Source organism: Poromitra crassiceps (assembly GCF_964638095.1).
Source record: "Poromitra crassiceps genome assembly, chromosome: 6".
Taxonomy (NCBI): Eukaryota; Metazoa; Chordata; class Actinopteri; order Beryciformes; family Melamphaidae; genus Poromitra; species Poromitra crassiceps.
Window position 1 is genome coordinate 29,313,952 of NC_139627.1, and position 20,000 is coordinate 29,333,951.

A 20,000-nucleotide genomic window follows, 5' to 3' on the forward strand; every position below is an offset into this window, starting at 1 on the left:
GGTCAAACGCGGAGGACACATTTCACGGCACCTCCAAAACGTGTGTGTGTGTGTGTGTGTGTGTGTGTACTGGGCTGGCGGCCGTGCATGTGTGTGCATGCCACAATGGTGTTTGTGACAAAATAAAGACGGGGTTTGTCTGTCCGGTTTAATCTTTATTGTATCCATGGCTCCTCCACTTTCCATATCCATCTTCTCACAAGTCAATCTATCCCTCCATGCCCCGTCCCACCCTTGGTGAAAAAAGCGGTCGATTTGTCTGTCTGTCTCTCATCGCCTCTCTGTTTAACAGTCAATTCATCAGTCTTTCCATTTACTGTAACCTGAAACAAGAGTCAAGGCTGAAAATGAAAATGCCTTCATCCATCTATCCTGTCCTATTCTTTATACGTTACTCAATCTAAAACATATCTCCGCAAGCAAGCACGCACACACACACACACACACACACACATAGCCACACACACATATGCGCACACGCACGCACGCGTGTGCGCGCACACACATCCACACACACAAACACACGCGCATGTCAGTTTGTGTGTCTGTGTGTGAAACTGTGTGTGTGCTGGTGCATATGTGAACATCCACATCCAGGCGTGTGTGTGTGTGTGTGTGTGTGTGTGCGTGCGCGCGTGCGTGTGTGTGTGTGTGTGCGTGCGTGCGTGCGTGCGTGTGTTTTGATGGATGGCAGACCATCAGATGGGTGTTTCATCACTTGCAACACATCTGAGCTGAGCAGAGATACTGTTGTCACTTTTCTATCATTGTATTCTATTTGTGGACGGCTGGGGACACAACTGACCAGACTGAAGAGATGGGACATCAGACCTGTAAAGACACGTTTGTTTTTGAGTTGTGCGTCATAGAAATGGACACACTTGATAAGTTGGATTTGGGAATCACTGCTGCACAATGTACCATCTCAAACCAGGAGTTCTCGCACTATTGCCAAAAAGAACCAAAACAAACGGTGGAGCATTTGTACCCATACTTGACTCTTGGACTAGTTTATGCTACTACAGTAGCACGTCACGACGTGTCCAGAATATTGATGATGATGGCCCCAACTGTTTCTGGAATGAAGAGAACAAAGTCCTTAGCTCATACAGCACAAGATCATCTGTGTTGACTCTCCTTTGTCAACTCAGACTCGAAACGAAGCCCTGATTCACAGGCTGTGAGTGACTGTACTCCACTGACTAGAATAAAGACATACTCGACAGAATTTAATTGGTATTAGATATCTATTAATTAGAGAAAGCAACAAGCCACACCTACTGTACAGATAGATAGATATATAAATAGATACGCAGATAGATAGATAGATAGATAGACAGACAGACATAGATAGATAGATATCTGTAGATATATAGATTTGATGCAGGTAGACTAGAGTAAGAATCAAATCACACCATGTACATTGATGTATAGTGTATAGATCATAAATCAAAGCTTAATTAGACTTGGCACAGACTAGTGCTTTGTACTCACATGTACTCTCTGTGCGCGGAGTGCACAGCTGCTGCATTGCTGTAGCGCCAGAGGACGATGATGGATGACAGGACGTCCAGCGTGGCATCAAACTGCAGCAGGAACAGGAAGTAAGAGAGAGAGAACACGGAGGAAGCGGGTGTCAGGTCTGCTGTTAGAAACTAACTTAATACACAAGTTGCTGTGTTGAAGTAACACACAATTCTCTCATTAGGCCTACTCGGCACAAAACACATTGCTGGCGCTCCTCGTCATTTCGCAACGCTTTGGTAAAACTAACCAGAATATATTCTTTGTATTTACGCTTCGACATTATGGCACCTGGCGGCGATATGTGAAACAGTATTCTGACTAACAGTGACAGAAGTAGAAGGCTCTTAGGTTTTGACATAAATAATTCTCTCTAAGGGGCGAGGTGGGCGGGGTGGGGGGGTTGTGTAGGGGTTGGGTGGGGGCGACCCGAGTTTGAATCTGGCCCACTGTCAAATGTCTTTCTTTCTTTCTTTTCACATTATCCAGTGAGTTTTGAAAGCGTTCCATAAATCCAAGAGGTTGGAGAATTTTCTCAACCAATAGTGAAAATCAAATGTAAGTGAAAACGTGAGTTACGAGGTTTACATACAACAATTGTCATATAGTGAGTGTACAAACTATACATTATGGCCTTGTGTGGATTTTGGTGTCATCGCTTTTGGAGCATATTTGAATGCATCAAAAATATTAAAAACATTTGGAACTACAGCTGAAGTACTCAATATGCATACAGGACTCCCCTGAGTCTTAATCATCATGTTAAGTAGCTTTGATGTCAGCAAAACAATGAAACCATCTGATTCCTAGGTCAATGTCAGCACATATTCACATATCTTCTGATTTTGATCCTTTACAGGTGAGGTGGAGTTCAAAAGGGTTGGGCATAGTTAAATTTTGCTGATTAGGGAAACACAAAATGGACTTTTGACATTCAACCTGAGCTCAACCTATGCCCTGCCCCTTTTCCTCTGCCTCGTTACCTAGGAGACAAAGGAACCAATAGCACTTTGATTTCAGCCATCATTAATAAATCACAGAGACCAAAGTTATGACTAATTGATCAATGCAAAATTGGCAAATGGAGAGAAGAAGGGAGATGGAAACTCACAGCAAATCCAAAGGCTGAAGCACTGTGTCTCATGAATGAAACCGCTGTGGGAGAGAGAGAGAGAGAGAGAGAGAGAATGAGAGAGAGAGAGAGAGAGAGAGAGGTTAATGCCCAATTTACAGTATAGGATTATTGTGGGTTTCCTGGCTTGTTCACAGATGAAAACACTAATCCCATTTTGTTAGTGGATAATTGATGATCAGTATTAACAGTAACATAGTAGACTGACAGCTTTTGTTTTGCTTTAGCTCTGCCAATCTATGCCCTAATGTACAGTACAACAGACACACAGCCTAGCTGCAAGAAATGAGTCTCAACGTGTTCCTGATCAAAGTCTATAAGTATACAAGAAGAGCTAAAAGTGAGAACTGTTAACAACCCATTTAATCCCACCGGTCACACCCACCGCTCTGAAAATGTTACTGAACAAGGAGGTATCAATGCATTTCCAGCAAATATTTACATAACAAAGGGTCATGTGCAGTGTGTGCAGTGTCACATGTTTAGTGTAATTGTCACATGACCAGAGCTGTTTACTTCCTGGTTGCACCAGGAGAAGAGGATGGCTGCATCAACGCTCCCAATCAAAAGGTTATTAAAGTATGTTAACATAAAGATAGGACAAAGATTTTTGGTACACATAATCTTCAAGGTGTCTAATGTAAGGATTTGCAATTACTCAAGTTTGTTCAGTTTGGTCATAGAATAAGTAAACAATAGTGACCGGTGGGATAACAGTGCATAGGTCTACAGTACACATACACATACATGAGGGATGGGTAATGATTTTAGAATCTGCATCAGTCACGCCAACAATGGTTTGTGAGAGGAGAACAAGGTCCAGATGCCAGCCTTCACCAACACAGTGTCACTTTACTGCCAGGCTCATGGGCACTACGGCAAGATTCAAGATTCAAGATCTTTTATTGTCACTCCGTAGTACAAGTATCACGTGTGAAATTCTTGTGCTGTGGACTCCGTTTACAACATAGTACAAATATAACAGGGCATATGAGTGCAAAAACAACAAGAGACACAACAAGCAATAAGGCAGTATAGTGATAAGACAAGTCAGAGACAGTGGCATATTCACTGCACATAGGTGCACATGTCATGTGCATACTTTGGACGTACTTAAACATTTTAAATTCAACGTATTTGACGTACAGGTGCAAATAGCATATACCTAATTAAACATACAATTAAACATTAGACATACATAATGGTAGCAGCTGCAGTGCGGTACGGTACAGCTACTACGCTATTTGTGTATGTTAAGGAGTCTCGTGGCCTGCGGGAAGAAACTGTCCCTCAAGCGATTTGTGCGTGCTTTTGGGACCCTGTATCTCCTCCCTGAGGGTAACAGGGAGAACAGGCTGTTGTGGGGATGGTTTGTGTCTTTGATGATCTTCAGGGACCTCCTGAGGCACCGCTGGTTATATAGTTCCTGCAGTTCTGGCAGCTCACATCCTGTTACGTGCTGGGCCGCGCGCCTCACTCTTTGTAGCGCCGTGCGGTCCATGGTGGTACAGTTCCCATACCAGCAGGGGTGAAAGTGGTTTGAATTTCTTGCAGGAACTATAGGCTACTACCCCAACCTTCATCGTTTCATATTGTTCTCCTCCCACCCCCATCGCCTGTTCTTTCTTCTGAGGAGGGACCTGCTGCTTCTTGTTGAGTCTCCTCTTCCTCCCTCTGGCCCTCAACTGTTTCAATTAAATTAGAATAACATTTACAACTAAATTCATCAACAGTCAAACAGTCTCTGTCTTTGAATTGTCAGAACAGTGGGCAGATAAATTAATGACCAGATTATTAGTAAAATAAAATATCTCAAAATGTATCCTACAATGTGTAGGATACATACAAAATGTTGTACTGTATGCACACAGACTGTGTTCTGAGTAAGCCACTGTCTAGTTTGCTAGTATTAAGCTAACTTCATGTCCATTCTCTGGTCTAAATTAGCATCATCACCTGTATTTGCATCTGAGGGTGGGTTTTCATTTTGCAGAGGCTCTGCCTCTTCCCTCTGGCCCTCAATTTGCTCTCTTCTTCTAACTTTAGCCCATTATCTGCTTCTTTATCTCTCTCCTTCCTCTTAAACATTTGAGTTATTGTTTGTTGCATGTATCTGCTCCTTTTGTTCTGAAAACAATGGCAAACATGTTGGGCTCGTTTATTATCCATCCTTGCCCGCTGCCCGGTGCAAATTGCATTAATAAAGTAGGTGCATTTGGTCGCAAAATGTCCGGGAACAATAAATCAAACGCACCTTTATACCACAGTTAGTTCCGGCCGAGTAATTTGATTGGACAAGAGTTGCCTACCGCCATCCATTTCACGTTAACAGCGCTGGCACTTCACTGTGTGTGTAGGCTATCACTCCATTTCACAGCGCTTCGTGTGTATCACTCCATTTCACTGCGCCTCCTCCAGCCTGTTAGCTTAGGCTACTCGCCCCACAATTGCCACAAAGTAAACCCATGCCTTGCGGCACATTGCTGCCTGCCTGCCTCTCAGTGGTTGGAAATATTACCGTTTCTGCTTGCTTGCTTGCTTGGGAACTACACTCGTGCAATCCTGGTGGAACTGTTTTTGTTGGCGGAGCGGAGGCAAGCCGCAAGCGAGACTAGACTTGACACAGCCCAGTGCAGGCAGCAGCAGCGCAGGCAGCAGCAGCGCATTCAGAAGCTGCGTGCTGGAAGCGCAAATCAGCATACACAGCACGGATTAAAAACCACTGACAGCCAGGTCTAATACACGGCACAATTTAGAAGCAATTTATGAGAGAGACTTATGTTTATTAGTAATGTCATAACGTCAGCCATGCATTTCCTTGTTGGAAATTATGGATCGACTGCACTCTGCAACAATCGGATTTTGATTGACAGGCAGCTGCATGTCTTCCCCCAACGGCGTTCAGGCACCGAAAGTCTTACCGGAACTGCGCACCGGACGGTTCCGGCCCACTTTCACCAGTGCATACCAGGTGGTGAAGCAGCCAGTCAGCAGGCTTTCAATGGTGCCTCTGTAGAAGTCCCTAAGGATTTCTGGCCTTAGCCCAAATTTCTTTAGGCGCCTGAGTCCGTGTAGTCGCTGTTGGGCCTTTTTGACAACAGTGGCGGCACCTGTGACCTGGGACATGTTGTGTGGCATACGCGTACCATCGCAGTTCTGTCTAACCTGGTGATGGAGGGGCCCCTCCCCAAATTGAGGGAGCTCATCTCCCCTCAACTCAAAGGTAAGATGCATGAGAGGCAGAGGAACTGGATGATGATCAGTGATGTGGTGTACAGCCTGGTCCAGCACCAGTGCCAAGCCCAGCACGAGGCTGTGCAGCATCGGTGTGAGGCGCGATGTCCTGTGCTGCAAGCCTCAATATGAACAGTCATGGATCAGATCATTGCCTCCAAGGAGCATGTCACCAACAAGATGCGAATGGTGGTCCTCCCGAAGGCAGAGAAGCTGCTGAAGGTGACACCCAGCCCTACATCAGCTCCATCCTGGACACCCTGAAGACCATCCAGTGCTGTCAGGACCGAGCCATCAAGACATTTGACTATGACAGGAGCACGGTGAGGAAGCGTTTCTCCACGGGGCTCTCCTGAAGATCATCCCCTGCCTATATGCAGAGCAGCTCAGCATGTAGGGTAGCTACTTCCAGGTAAGGGCTGAAGAGTCTTCACTACTAAGGCTCTCACTAGTGATGCTAACACAATAGCCCAACCAAACGTTTGGGCTAAAAACAAAGTTAAAATAGTTTGATAACAGATCAGCAAAACACATTCAAAGCCTGCACCATAATAATATAACATACTCTGCAGTACAGTACATTACTTGTTGAACACACCAGTGTTATTTTGTCCTTGGAATCTCTCTCTCTCTGTCGCTCGCTCTCCCTCTCTCCCCCTGTGTTTTCAGGATAGGACAGAGTCCCAGGGGCCATCACGTTGGCAGCAGAATCACCATGGTAACAGGAGATTTGAGGGCAAGCTGGGAGTTTGTTTGTTTGTTTGAACTTAGCAGAGCTTTCATCATCTTTCTGTTTCCCCTCTCTGTCTCACCCTTCATGTCTTTCTGACATTCGTTTTCTCTCTCTGAGACTTTGGCATCTCTTTCTGTCTCTGTGTCTCTCTGTCTGTCTCTCTCTTGTCATATCTTTGAGTGGTGGCCTTTGCAGCTGTCTTTTATTTATTCTAGTTATAGAGGATATATCAGCACTCCACAGTGGTAGATGTGATGTGATGTGGCATTTTTTCCTAGGCCCTATCACAGAAAAACATATAGGCAGACCGAGTGCCAATGCTGCTAAATCTCTCCAAACTTCACAGATGGAAAGGAGGGAGGAACTCAATACTTTGGCTTTGTTTTATTGTAATGCACCCATGAGACACTTGGAGGCGCCTCTATAGCTTAGTCCCACCCTTGATGACGGCCTTTCAGCCTGACTGTGGGGTCTGGGACACCCTGGTGAGGGTCTTTAATTTTAACTTTAATTCTTACTTTTGTCTATCACATTTTGATAATGTTACTGATTTTCATATGTATTCTTACTCTTGATCACACATGGTCACACGTCACCCATTTGATACATGGTAGTTTATACCAAATTTGATCTATTCAAAGAACAACTTTAATATTTGTCATCATCTATGGTCTCTAGTTGTTCGCCAACCCTTGCGTCATTGGCCGACCCGCTCTACCTCCTGAGCTAAAGCCGCCCCTACGGCTAATCGGCCCCTACGGCTAATCTCTGAGTGTAAACAATGACGGAAGCTTAAGTCTTGGCACAGACGTCCATCACCCTACATCACCCTACATCACCCTACATCGGAAACCCTGAAATATGGGCCGTCTGTCCCAGAGTCTTATTAGTTGTCAGACTGATAGACTCTGGGTGCCCAGATTGACACATGTCAAATGAGAAGCAAAAAGGGAGAATAGAATAACAAGAGGGAAAAAGTTCTGGGAAATAAAAAAGCAATACTGGAGAGGGGAGGACAGTCCCAGACAGTTCCCTGATTACCCACAGCCGGTGCTAGTTGGGCTGGGTGTGTGACACTTGAATATGACACACACACACACACACACACACACACACACACTCACACACACACACACACACACACACACACACACACACACACACACACACACACACACATACACACACACGCCTCACTCTTTCCTAGACCATCACAGAAAGTATCTCTCCCTGTCTTGGGAGGACTGTTCCCACTGTTCAGTCCTCTTTTACCTGGTCGCTAACAAAACTTGTCATGATGCTGCAAAAATATGTTTTCAAGTCAATTTAAGCCAATAACCTAATGTTACTGCATTTTCCATAGAAGAGATTGGAAATGTATGTATGTATGTTATGCCAATGAAACCCCCTTGAATTGAGACAGGTGATCAACGATGGAGCCAGAAAGCTTAGATCACATTAAAGAAAGCTATATTTTTTATGTTTTTTTTCTTCTCGATTTCACCCCCATTTTATCCCCAATTGTACTTGGCGAATTTTCAGGAAGCATCAACACTCAGTGATGAAACAGTGTGGCAAGCTGCTCAACTCCTTCAAGATCAGTTGCATTCAATGTTGTGCTGTAAGCTCTGTCATCTTCTCACCATGCCACACATGGCAAGGGCGGAGGGTTTTCTGCTTTGAGCTGATCCAGTACCAAGATCCAAGTCCACACTTGTGTCCTTGTGGAGAACGTTCTGACCAAGTTGTCTTAGTGAGAACATATTTCAAGACACGCATAGAGAACATCCCCAAATGTTGGAGATGGGCTGTGTGCTTGACTTTTCACGATTGATGAACACACATAGCTGTGCGCTCCCACCTGTTTCAATAGATTGCCAGCTCTGTACCCATGACTCCATTTACACCTGCTATTCAAATGTGATCTGTATCCGGACACATTACCGGGATAAGGAAAAACGCTGTTAATGTTAATGCAAGGTGTAAATGCGTCGGGATCGGAATGTGATCGGATTTGTCTGACCACATCTGGAGGTAGTCTGGCTCGTATTGTGTTCGGATCTTAGGTCTTATTGACCACCAGTACAGGTATGATGTGTCTCTACGATAGAGGCTTTTCACAGAAGTGTGTTGCTTGGGGCGCGTGTTCAACTCTCCTGTTCAGATTAGGCTAAATAATGTCTACGTCTACCCAAGAAGGACTTCCACAGGCCATTGAATCACTCATTTAATGATTGACTCATTCTCTTGCTTTATTTTGCTTTTTTTTAATAGGTCACAGTAGAGACACAGGGGAAATGTGTGGGAGGTGTGAGAGGGGGGAACGGCATGTCCTTTCTTTCTTTCTTTCTTGCTCTTTCTATCATCCATCCGAGGTGTTTTTTTACGGTCAAAACATCACAAGGCTACAGGTCATATGCCCCCATTACATTTTTGTGTGTGACATGATTGATGAAGTGGGTCAAACTAGCTGCATAGGGTGTATATGCAGTGATGTGGGGGGTTGAGTCCTCTATATGAAAATCAGGTCAGGTGTTTATAAGCTCCTATGTGTGACCGTCTACATTCCAAGACGGACTCCGTTTGACGAGAGCGGAGAGGAGAGGAGAGGAGAGCGCTGGACCTGGATGGGTGAGAGGCGCTGACCCACAAGCTGTCATGGGTTTGGCTTAGTTAATTGTGACCACATTTTACATCTTTACATGGTTGACAAGCAAAGATTTGGTATATTCTGAACTTTTGAGTGGGAAGGGCATGGCACTCTTTTTCAACTTTTCTAATGTTTAAAGTATGCAAGAGTTTCTTATTATATAGTTTATTGCAGCACATAGCAGGCATAATGTCGCTAGGTTATTCCATGTGGTGATTTATCACAGAAAATCAGGTTGCTTATATCGAAACTACCGCATATGCAGAAATAGGAATAATGAAATTTGGTGAAACACTTTTTTTATTTTATTTTACTGATGTACTGAGTAAGAGCAATAGAGATGGAATATAATAGTGGCAGAAACTGGAAAAGTAATGTATAAATTACCTCTGAGCTGGGGAAATCATCAGAAGACACGAGTCTGACTGTATTCTCTGAATGTATGGCTGCATAGTAAATGGTGTATCTGTCCTCCTGCTTTCAAAGACAGTGTGGTCCGCCTGAGCGAGTGTTATACAAATCGACACGTTGACTGATGAAGCACAGACACACACAGCTTCTTTCTGCCATGTTTAAAATGTGGAAGCAGATAGCCCCGCCTCCCTCTGTCATCTGGTTGTAGCTCAGTGGGCGCGATGAAGACACCTGTTCCTCAGCTTCATCGCCACACCTTGACATTATTGCTGCTGCTACTGTACGTAATTTGTCACTCCAATTGTTGATGCTTCTCCCTTTTAGGCGTGAATGAACATTTTTAAACATACATTTGTGCTAATTCCCATGAATATGTAATCAGCTCAAAAACGCATGCTTTAGCTTTACGCGGCCGTCAAGCCAAAATGGCTGAACACGTCTCCATTCCTGATAGGCTGATCATTTGGAGCTGGAAGGGCTTCCCCTCACGGCTCACGGCACAGTTATTTGCTCTATTCACTTTCTGCTCTCAAACTAATGTGCCAGCCGTCTGTGGGGGTGCTGCCTGCCAGCAAATCCAAATCGAAGCCTCTCGCGGAGAGCAGACACTATTCTGTGTTACATCCTTTGGGTTGTTAGTTAATCAGGGAGGCAAGCAAGCGTGACCGGCCCTAACAAGGCTGGGGAAATGCCTGAGGGGGGTTGGGGGAAGGGGGGGGGGAGCAGGAGGAGGAGGAGGAGGTGCTGAATCGAGGTATGGGAGGAGAAATTGGTGCCAAGACTAGAGAGGAGGGGTGGGGGCAGTGGAATTGATAGGGACAGAACTTGCTGTAAACAACTGCTCTTCCTCCTTGTCGACACTCTGTGACGATATTATCACCGCAGAGGAAAAACCACAGTGGAGGATTCTGACAGCCTGACTGCATGCTGCATGGCAACGACCTCGACTTTCCACAAGGGAAATAGACTTTCAAAATAATACAAAATGTTTTATTTTTTTATTCCCAGACTAGAGTAGCCATACTGTCTCATCTTTTTCACTTCGTTCCCCCCGACACACACACACACACACACACGCAGGTTTCGATCTGTTTCCCTCCTCATACTGTTGAAATAGTGTTTTCTCAAGGCAGTACACATACACAGAAGTTTTCTATTCACTTCAACAAGGCTTGACTTTTTTCCCTCTCTGCCGTGGTTGCCGCATTGCCACGGTACCACAATCACGTCAGGCCCACCACAGAGTCAAGCTGATCAGCCTCACCCTCATTTTGTTGTTGGTTTGTTTTGATTTCCCCCCTCTCATCAAAGACATGTATGTTAGGGTTCATACTCCTGTCAGTGCCCCTGACCAAGGCAATGGCAAAAGAACTGGAGTTGGTCCCCGGGCGCTGCACAGTGGCTGCCCACTGCTCCTAGTTCTAGGGAGGTTCCTAGTAGAGGATGGGTCAAATGCAGAGGATGAATTTCCCCAAGGGGATGAATAAAGGATAACTTAACTTAACTTCTGTTCATCGTAGTCGTAGTCAAGGTCTGATTGTATAACAATAATATTGTCGGTGCAGAATATAAATCAGCAGCACAGGTTTTTACCTTCCATCAGTAAGCTAGGCAGAGAAGGCTCCCAATTTTTTGTCCGTTGGGAAAACAAAAACAAAAACGCTCCAGTAGGAAACACGTTCATGGTTGCAGTGCTGTCATGGTTTACTGTCAGTTTACTTTTCAGAGTGCATGTTTTTATAGGTATTCGTATTCTACACAAAATAGTACAGCGGATAAGCTCCCAAAAATACAAGAATTGTGCACTTTTCCAAAGAAGCACGAAATTTCTCACATAGTGAGTGAATACCATAAGGGTTATTGTCAGATGTGGAGGGAAGGTAACCTTGCAAGCAAGCTGGATTCCCTCGCGAGATTTGCGAGAGTGTAGGTTGTGAAACAGAATGTGAAACAAATGCATCCATTTGGCAGCGTCAGGTTAGAGGGAAGGCAGATTTGAGCTGAAATCCAAGATGGCCACCATTTTCCTAGGAATCGAGCGTGCGTATCACACGAGATTGCTAGTTCTATTCTATTACCCATTCTTCACTCAAATGTCCTGCCAACACCTGCATAGCTGTTGCAATGATAATGACTTGGCAATAGGGGTGGGGTAAAATCGATTCACTTAAGTATCGCCATTTCTAATGTCACGATTTTTTGAATCGATCTTTTATTCCAGAATCGATAATCGCATCATTTTTTTCTGTTTATGTATGAAATGTTACCACTTTCATCCATCACATTATAGAGCGCTTCCCTCTGTTCCGTGGCTCATACAGCCAATCATATACCTTGGTAGTACAAGTGACAAGGAAACAGCCAATCATTTAACAGAAAAAGTGCACCCGCCCCCACTCACACACAGCTAATCATATCCCTTGGCGATTTGATCCAGAGCCAAGAATCCCGACTCCGACATCTCCTGGATAAGCAGCACTGTTGAGTTGCAGCAAAATAGACAGTATTTGTGTTGTACTCTGAAAGGGTTTTCCCCCCCTTGAATCAAATTGTACATGAGCTTTATTTTACCATGCAAAAGTAGCGCGAGGCCCATTTCCTGGCTAATGAGTCTCGCAATTTGGTCCTCCGCTGACGCCACTCGTTTGATCTCACCCGGCGTTTCAAAGAATTGATGTGGGTGAGGTGAGTTTCAATTCGTGTTAACGTAACGTGTTAACATGTGTTCTATTAATGAGCGCCCAGGAAATTAACGTTAATGTTAAGACACCAATTTCACAAATACGGACGTCTGCAACGTTCCTTTACGGAATGTGGGGCACCCGCAGCTCAATTCAGTTCTGTGAGCAGAGACAAAGCTGAACTGTTGGAAAGGTTTTACTTGTACTTTGGGACAGGAATAACTAATTGTGTCATCTATTGAGCACACAGCTTATGACTTTATTGTCTTCTGCTTGGGCGGAGTCTTGCTGGGTATTTAAAACTGATATGGAGAAATGTAGCCTACCGCATTTTCAGCCAGGCAAGGCTTTTTCTCGCCCAACCAACGGCGCGCGGTCCCCAGCGCGGTCGCCCTCCAGCCCTACATAAGCCTATGACATATTTGTAGTTAAGCAAATTAAAGCAAAACCCAGGCTTTTCCACACCTCTGATTCACCTAACGTTAACCCTACAACCCTGAAATACACGTTACCAAAGTTTTTTTAGAAGGCTGGCAACGCTAGGCTGTCAACAAAGTAAAACGTCACCATGTCTGTAAATTACTGCTTGCAGTTGCACTCAGAGCATATGTGTGTGTGTGACAAATTAGGCCTACCTGTGTGCCTTGAAAATAAGGTGGTTCAAAATAAAGTGGCTAAATGCAACCTTTTTCTTCTCATGTTTTTTATTAATAAAAACGGGTAATTAAAATGATCAATAATTATCGATATCGACTGATATGAAAGATGTTATATCGATATACTTTTTTACTTTTATTGCCCAACCCTACTCATGATATCATATACAGTCTCTAGAAGTGTATGATTCAACTTTTCCCATGTTCTAGAGTAAAAAAGCAAACAAACTGAAAAAAGAAAAGAAAAAAATAAACAAAAATCGCAATAAATCGTAATATCGAATCGCAATAATCGTAGAATTGCAATACTTAAGAATCGCAATATATATCGAATCGGCACCCAAGTATCGTGATAGTATCGAATCGGGAGATAAGTGAATCGACACAGCCCTACTTTGCAATGTGCTGGTACAGCACAGAAACCCTAATTATCAGCAGGTTATTCGAGGACTGGGGCCAGTGCCAACAATAACACCCATCTCTCCATCTTCCTCTGTCTGTCTCTCCCTCCATCTTTCTCTTTCCATCTCTCTCTCCATCTATCTCTCTCACCCTCCATCTCTGTCTCTCTATTCCTCTCCCCTCCCCCGTCTCTGTGAAATATCACGCCAACACTGACTGTTTTTCCACATTTGTGGCTTGGCAGTGATTGTAAACAGATGAGAGATGAAACACCATCTGATCTAACATCAATTCCCCACTCGACTTTGAACTGCAGGGAGCATTGAGGGCCTGCCAGCCAGAACACACAGAAATAGTCATGATAATGTTCATGTGTGTATTAGTCGGTACTGAGTTGAAATAGTCATGATCATGTTCATATGTGTATTAGTCGTTACGGAGTTGAAATAGTCATGTGTATTAGTCGTTGCAGAGTTGAAATAGTCATGATAATGTTCATATATGTATTCGTCGTTACTGAGTTGAAATAGTCATAATCCTGTTCATGTATGTATTTGTCGTTACTGAGTTTAAATAGTCGTGATCATGTTCATGTGTGTATTAGTCGTTACGGAGTTGAAATAGTCATGATCATGTTCATATGTGTATTAGTCGTTACTGAGTTGAAATAGTCATGATCATGTTCATATGTGTATTAGTCGTTACTGAGTTGAAATAGTCATGATCATGTTCATGTGTGTATTAGTCGTTACTGAGTTGAAATAGTCGTGATCATGTTCATGTGTGTATTAGTCGTTACTGAGTTGAAATAGTCATGATCATGTTCATATGTGTATTAGTTGTTACTGAGTTGAAATAGTCATGATCATGTTCATATGTGTATTAGTCGTTACTGAGTTGAAATAGTCGTGATCATGTTCATATGTGTATTAGTTGTTACTGAGTTGAAATAAGCATGATCATGTTCATGTATGTATTAGTTGTTACTGAGTTGAAATAGTCATGATCATGTTCATGTGTGTATTAGTTGTTACTGAGTTGAAATAAGCATGATCATGTTCATGTATGTATTAGTCGTTACGGAGTTGAAATAGTCATGATCATGTTCATATGTGTATTAGTTGTTACTGAGTTGAAATAAGCATGATCATGTTCATGTATGTATTAGTTGTTACTGAGTTGAAATAGTTGTGATCATGTTCATGTATGTATTAGTTGTTACTGAGTTGAAATAGTCATAATCATGTTCATGTGTGTATTAGTCGTTACTGAGTTGAAATAGTCATGATAATGTTCATGTGTGCATTAGTCGTTACTGAGTTGAAATAGTCGTGATCTCGTTCATGTGTATTAGTCGTTACTGAGTTGAAATAGTCGTGACCATGTTCATATGTGTATTAGTCGTTACTGAGTTGAAATAGTCGTGCCCATGTTCATGTGTGTATTAGTCGTTACGGAGTTGAAATAGTCGTGATCGTGTTCATGTGTGTATTAGTCGTTGCGACGGAGTTGAAATAGTCGTGATCATGTTCATATGTGTATTAGTCGTTACTGAGTTGAAATAGTCGTGATCATGTTCATGTGTGTATTAGTCGTTACTGAGTTGAAATAGTCGTGATCATGTTCATGTGTGTATTAGTCGTTACTGAGTTGAAATAGTCGTGATCATGTTCATATGTGTATTAGTTGTTACTGAGTTGAAATAGTCGTGATCATGTTCATGTGTGTATTAGTCGCTACTGAGTTGAAATAGTCGTGATCATGTTCATATGTGTATTAGTCATTACTGAGTTGAAATAGTCGTGATCATGTTCATGTGTGTATTAGTCGTTACTGAGTTGAAATAGTCGTGATCATGTTCATGTGTGTATTAGTCATTACTGAGTTGAAATAGTCGTGATCATGTTCATATGTGTATTAGTCGTTACTGAGTTGAAATAGTCGTGATCATGTTCATATGTGTATTAGTCGTTACTGAGTTGAAATAGTCATGATCATGTTCATATGTGTATTAGTCGTTACTGAGTTGAAATAGTCGTGATCATGTTCATATGTGTATTAGTCGTTACTGAGTTGAAATAGTCATGATCATGTTCATGTGTGTATTAGTCGTTACTGAGTTGAAATAGTCGTGATCATGTTCATGTGTGTATTAGTCGTTACTGAGTTGAAATAGTCATGATCATGTTCATGTGTGTATTAGTCGTTACTGAGTTGAAATAGTTGTGATCATGTTCATGTGTATTAGTTGTTACTGAGTTGTGTCGTCCTCTGCTTGCATCTGTCATGTGCGGCTCATGTCTGTGTCACAGTTACACTGTACTGCCCCCCCCCCCCATTTATTACCCTGATTGGTTTGTTTGCTGCTTGTTTTGTGCTGTGCCTGGTCCATTAATCTTCCTTTAGAAGCAATTCAGTAGACTGTTTTGTCTATAGAAATATAGAGGCTAGAATGTCTGGAAAATAGCTCCACACTCTAGAGTCTAGGTTAATGTAGTACGTTAATTTATGCCTATAAGCTGGACTCATACTTCACTCTTTGTCAAATTAACTATACTGTCTGAATGCCGACATAGGAAGGGAAAGATTTATGACAATTCCTACACCGGCTGCTTTCCGTTCAATCACCCATTGCCACCCCTGCTGTTGACTGTATGAAAAACAGCCCACATCGAATAAGCAGAATCATTTGCAGCTAAACAGAAATGTAATTACGTCCCCTCTCTGTTCCCCGAGGGCAGCAGCCCCACTCAGGGCAGCAGCCCCATTCAGGGCTGTGAAATTGAATTGCATTACAGAAGTTATAAGAGTGAGGGAGAGAGAGAGAGACAGACAGAGAAAGAGGCGGACAGACAGGCAGATGGACAGACCATGAGTGTGTGATATATATAGAGAGCGATAATAACTGTTATTAGCATGCCCCTGGACCCCCACTAGGGGGTCTGCGGTCCACCCACCACAATCTCTCAAAGATCCGGTGGGAAACACTGTAACAGATCAACAGAGTGAGCGAATGATACATGAAGATCAAATCCTGTGTGTGTGTGTGTGTGTGTGTGTGTGTGTGTGTGTGTGTGTGTGTGTGTGTGTGTGTGTGTGTGTGTGTGTGTGTGTGTGTGTGTGTCCCTGTCCCTCTCTCTCAGATTAGTGGTTGCTACCCACAGGGGCAACTAGTTATAATAAGGGCCTTCAAGACATTTCAAAACAATTCCTTGTTAATTAGCAGCTCTAACACCCCCACCCACACACAACCCCCCCCCCCCAACACACACACACACACACACACACATATCAGCACCACCCTTGCCCCATCATCAGCAGCCAAGTTTAAAAGTAGACACATCCGACAGGGCTGCTCAGCTTGTGTTAAATAATTCAGGAGCTGCCTCGCTCTCTGGCTGAGACTGCCCTGTGGCAAACCCTACTGGGATGCCCCCTCTCTCTCTCCCTTTTTCAACCTCTCCCCCTCTGTCCTTCTCCCTCCCTTGTGGTCTGCCTCCTTGGTCCCCCTCTGTCCCTGCCTGGCCTGGAAGAGAACTCTCCTCTTCTCTCTATCTCTCTCTCCCCTCCTCTGCCTTCTGTCCTCTCTGTTGCACTCAACACGTCCCATCTATCTCCCTCCCTCATCCCACTTTTGTTTTAGTCTTATCATCGTCTTCTACCACTCCCTATTCCCCTCCCTTCCTTTTCATTGCCCCGCGCCCATGTCCTCTTCCACCCCTCTCTTCTCTACTCGCTACTGACCCAGCTCTCTCTCTCTCATTCCTCCCCTTTTTCTTCCCTCTTTCCCTCCCTCCTCACTCCCTCGCTCCACCCCACCCCCCTCACTCTCTCCCAGCAGTATTGATTTGTAGGAGGGCAGGAGAGCAGGGGAGGTGCCATCTGCCAGCTGCTTGGGACTCGCCGTGGTTTCACCTGGACTGGAGATGAAGCCAGGACAAGCTCATGGCTGACTGGCCTGATGCTACCTACACACCTGCAGGTTTCAGAAACATTTGAGGTTAACAGCTTTAGCAACTTTGAGTGGTGTTCTTCCCAAAACAGGCTCGAAGTCAGTGGTTCTCAATTCCCAGAGTATAGGCCTACTGCTGGTTTTCTGTTCTAGCTAATGAAAGCAGGTGTAAAATAGTCCCTGAGTAGACGGTTAAAAAAGAGCTACTAAAGTCTAAGTTTACGAGCTCAACCAGTAAAATATGCCTACAAAAACAAAAATAGGCTATGCCTTTAAATCATTGAATGATTCGGCATCATATCAAATGTCTTGTTTTGGATGCGTGTCAATACCCCCAGACAAAGGACCATTAGTGCAGGGGTCCTTCTGGGCGTTATTGGGGCTTCCCCAGGAAATTGATCAATTGTTAAACTTCACTATTATTTAACACAATCAGAGAATGTAGAAGAATGACTGTTCTTCTGGTCGTAGTTTCACTGTTATCTACCTACAGTACAATAAAGACAGTCATGAAATTCTGTGATTATGTGATTGAGTGACTTGTCTGAGTGCAGGCTATATCTATCTATATCTATCTATCTATCTATCTAGCTATATATATCTATATATATATATCTATATATATATATCTACATATATATATATATATCTACATATATATATATATATACACGCCTATGCATGGCCTTAACTGCACTGCTGACTAAAAGTTAAATATAACTCCTCTCTCATTACAATATAACCTTAAACATTGGCGTCTCATTCCATTATAATTGAATCCCTGTGGATTCCCGCAGTTACATTATACTGTTACATTATACAGTGGGCAAATTGAAGTTGGAGTTGCACTGCACCATACTGCAAAAGAAGAAACATTTACATAATTTAGGATTCTGTCCGAGGCGGCTGAGGAGGAGCTGAAGTGGATCTGGTTCAAAGACACACTTGCTTACACAGTGCTTACACTCAGGGCTCCACAGCTGACTCTTCCCATCCACCCCTCCCCTCCCTTCATTGGATATTTCCCAGAAGGCTTAGCGGCGGCTAAGTTTTTACAATAACACAAACAAAATCAGGCTAAACGTGTTAGATAGAAATAATATTTATTTTTAATACAACATGCAAATTGGGAATATTTTGATATTGGACAAAATGGAATGAAATGAAATGTAAACCCTGAGTTTAACGGACATACTCGGGCTGCTCTATATATATCCCTCACAAATACAACGTGAATAATGAAGTGAGAGCTTTGACGACCACATGGTTGCACTGTGACGTGGCAGCGTTACTGCGCCACTTACTGGCCTGGCATGGCATATACACTACAGCGGCTTCAGTGGTTTCATGTGGATACACACATTTCTTGAAACGATTCCGTGTTTATGGAAAACTTTTCTTAAACGAAAAAAAAAAGGATCGCTTTCGTCTCCGTGTGGACATGGCCTTAGTCCCCAAAAAACCTCACACTTTCCTGGATGACCTACAAGGCAACTTTAGATGCAACTCATGTACTCAATGTAACTTCACAACAAGAAGCACCCACTTCAACCACCCACAGAACGGTAAAGCTATCAAAATTAAAGGCAAAATCACATGTTCCACTACCAGTGTGATTTACCTGCTTAAGTGCCCCTGTGGATTGGGCTATGTGGGAAAGACTAACAGAGCTTTGAAGGCCCGCATAGCAGAACACCGTAGCACTATACGCACAGGTGATATAAAGAGTCCTGTTGCGAGACATTTTAATGAACTAAACCATCCTGTGGCTTCTCTCCGCTATACAGGTGTTGAACATGTTCTCCCACAAAGAAGAAAAGGAGACACAGAAAGATGTCTTCTTCAACGAGAACTTTACTGGATATACTACCTACAGACAAGGGCCCCCCGTGGTCTTAATGAAGACTTTTCCATCAAACCCTTCCTGTAAATTCATTGGTGAATGCTATGGGCCTAGAAAACCACATTTTCACCTCTGAGAAAGTCTTCCATTTTGACGCCTCGCCTTCTTTGATTAATATTTTTTGATAAATCATTGAGTTAATATCTTCTTCCACTATCATGTATTGTTTGTTACTTATTCTTTGTTGTTTCAGTCCTTATGGGGGGTAGAGTGTTAATATATCTCACAAGATCATAGTAGCCTACCCTCAAGTAATTTTAAAATGTATAGGCCACATGAATAAAACTTAATAGGCCCTTATTGTGTATTTTCGAACTTGTTATATGTATTGCTACTTTTCACTTTAGCTATATATTCTTAGCAATGTCAGACTTTTTCTGGGTTAAACATCTCTTTTGACACCTGATGCCCACCACACTGATCACCAAACATAATCATGGTCACACCCACAGGTGGGACCCAGATCCTTCATGAGGAACACCTGAAACTCTCTTGATTATTGCTGCCTGACCTGACGAAGAGCCTGCAACGGCTCGAAACGTTGTCTTAAAATGCAAAATTACACAAAACATTGGGAGCTAATCAGTGTCGCGAGTCTCTTTTAATCTTGATGAATTAACCACTTTGGACTCAGCACACAAGAAGAGATGTGCGTGTGTTTACTCTAATTATTCATATTGACCCCTATCCAACCTCTCCTCCACCATTAACAAACCAAA

The 20,000-nt window shown here is 43.2% G+C and overlaps 1 protein-coding gene across 1 annotated transcript in view; it reads right to left on the reverse strand.

The window, feature by feature from the left end:
- Positions 1–20,000, reverse strand: part of LOC310778126 (transmembrane protein 163a-like) — a gene marked incomplete at its 5' end in the record, with an annotated part of 103,763 nt that overhangs the window by 12,569 nt on the left and 71,194 nt on the right. The window contains 2 exons of the mRNA XM_083638468.1: positions 1,495–1,586; positions 2,636–2,679. Coding sequence (XP_083494594.1) covers positions 1,495–1,586; positions 2,636–2,679 — 136 coding nt within the window. The remainder of the gene's footprint in view (positions 1–1,494; positions 1,587–2,635; positions 2,680–20,000) is intronic.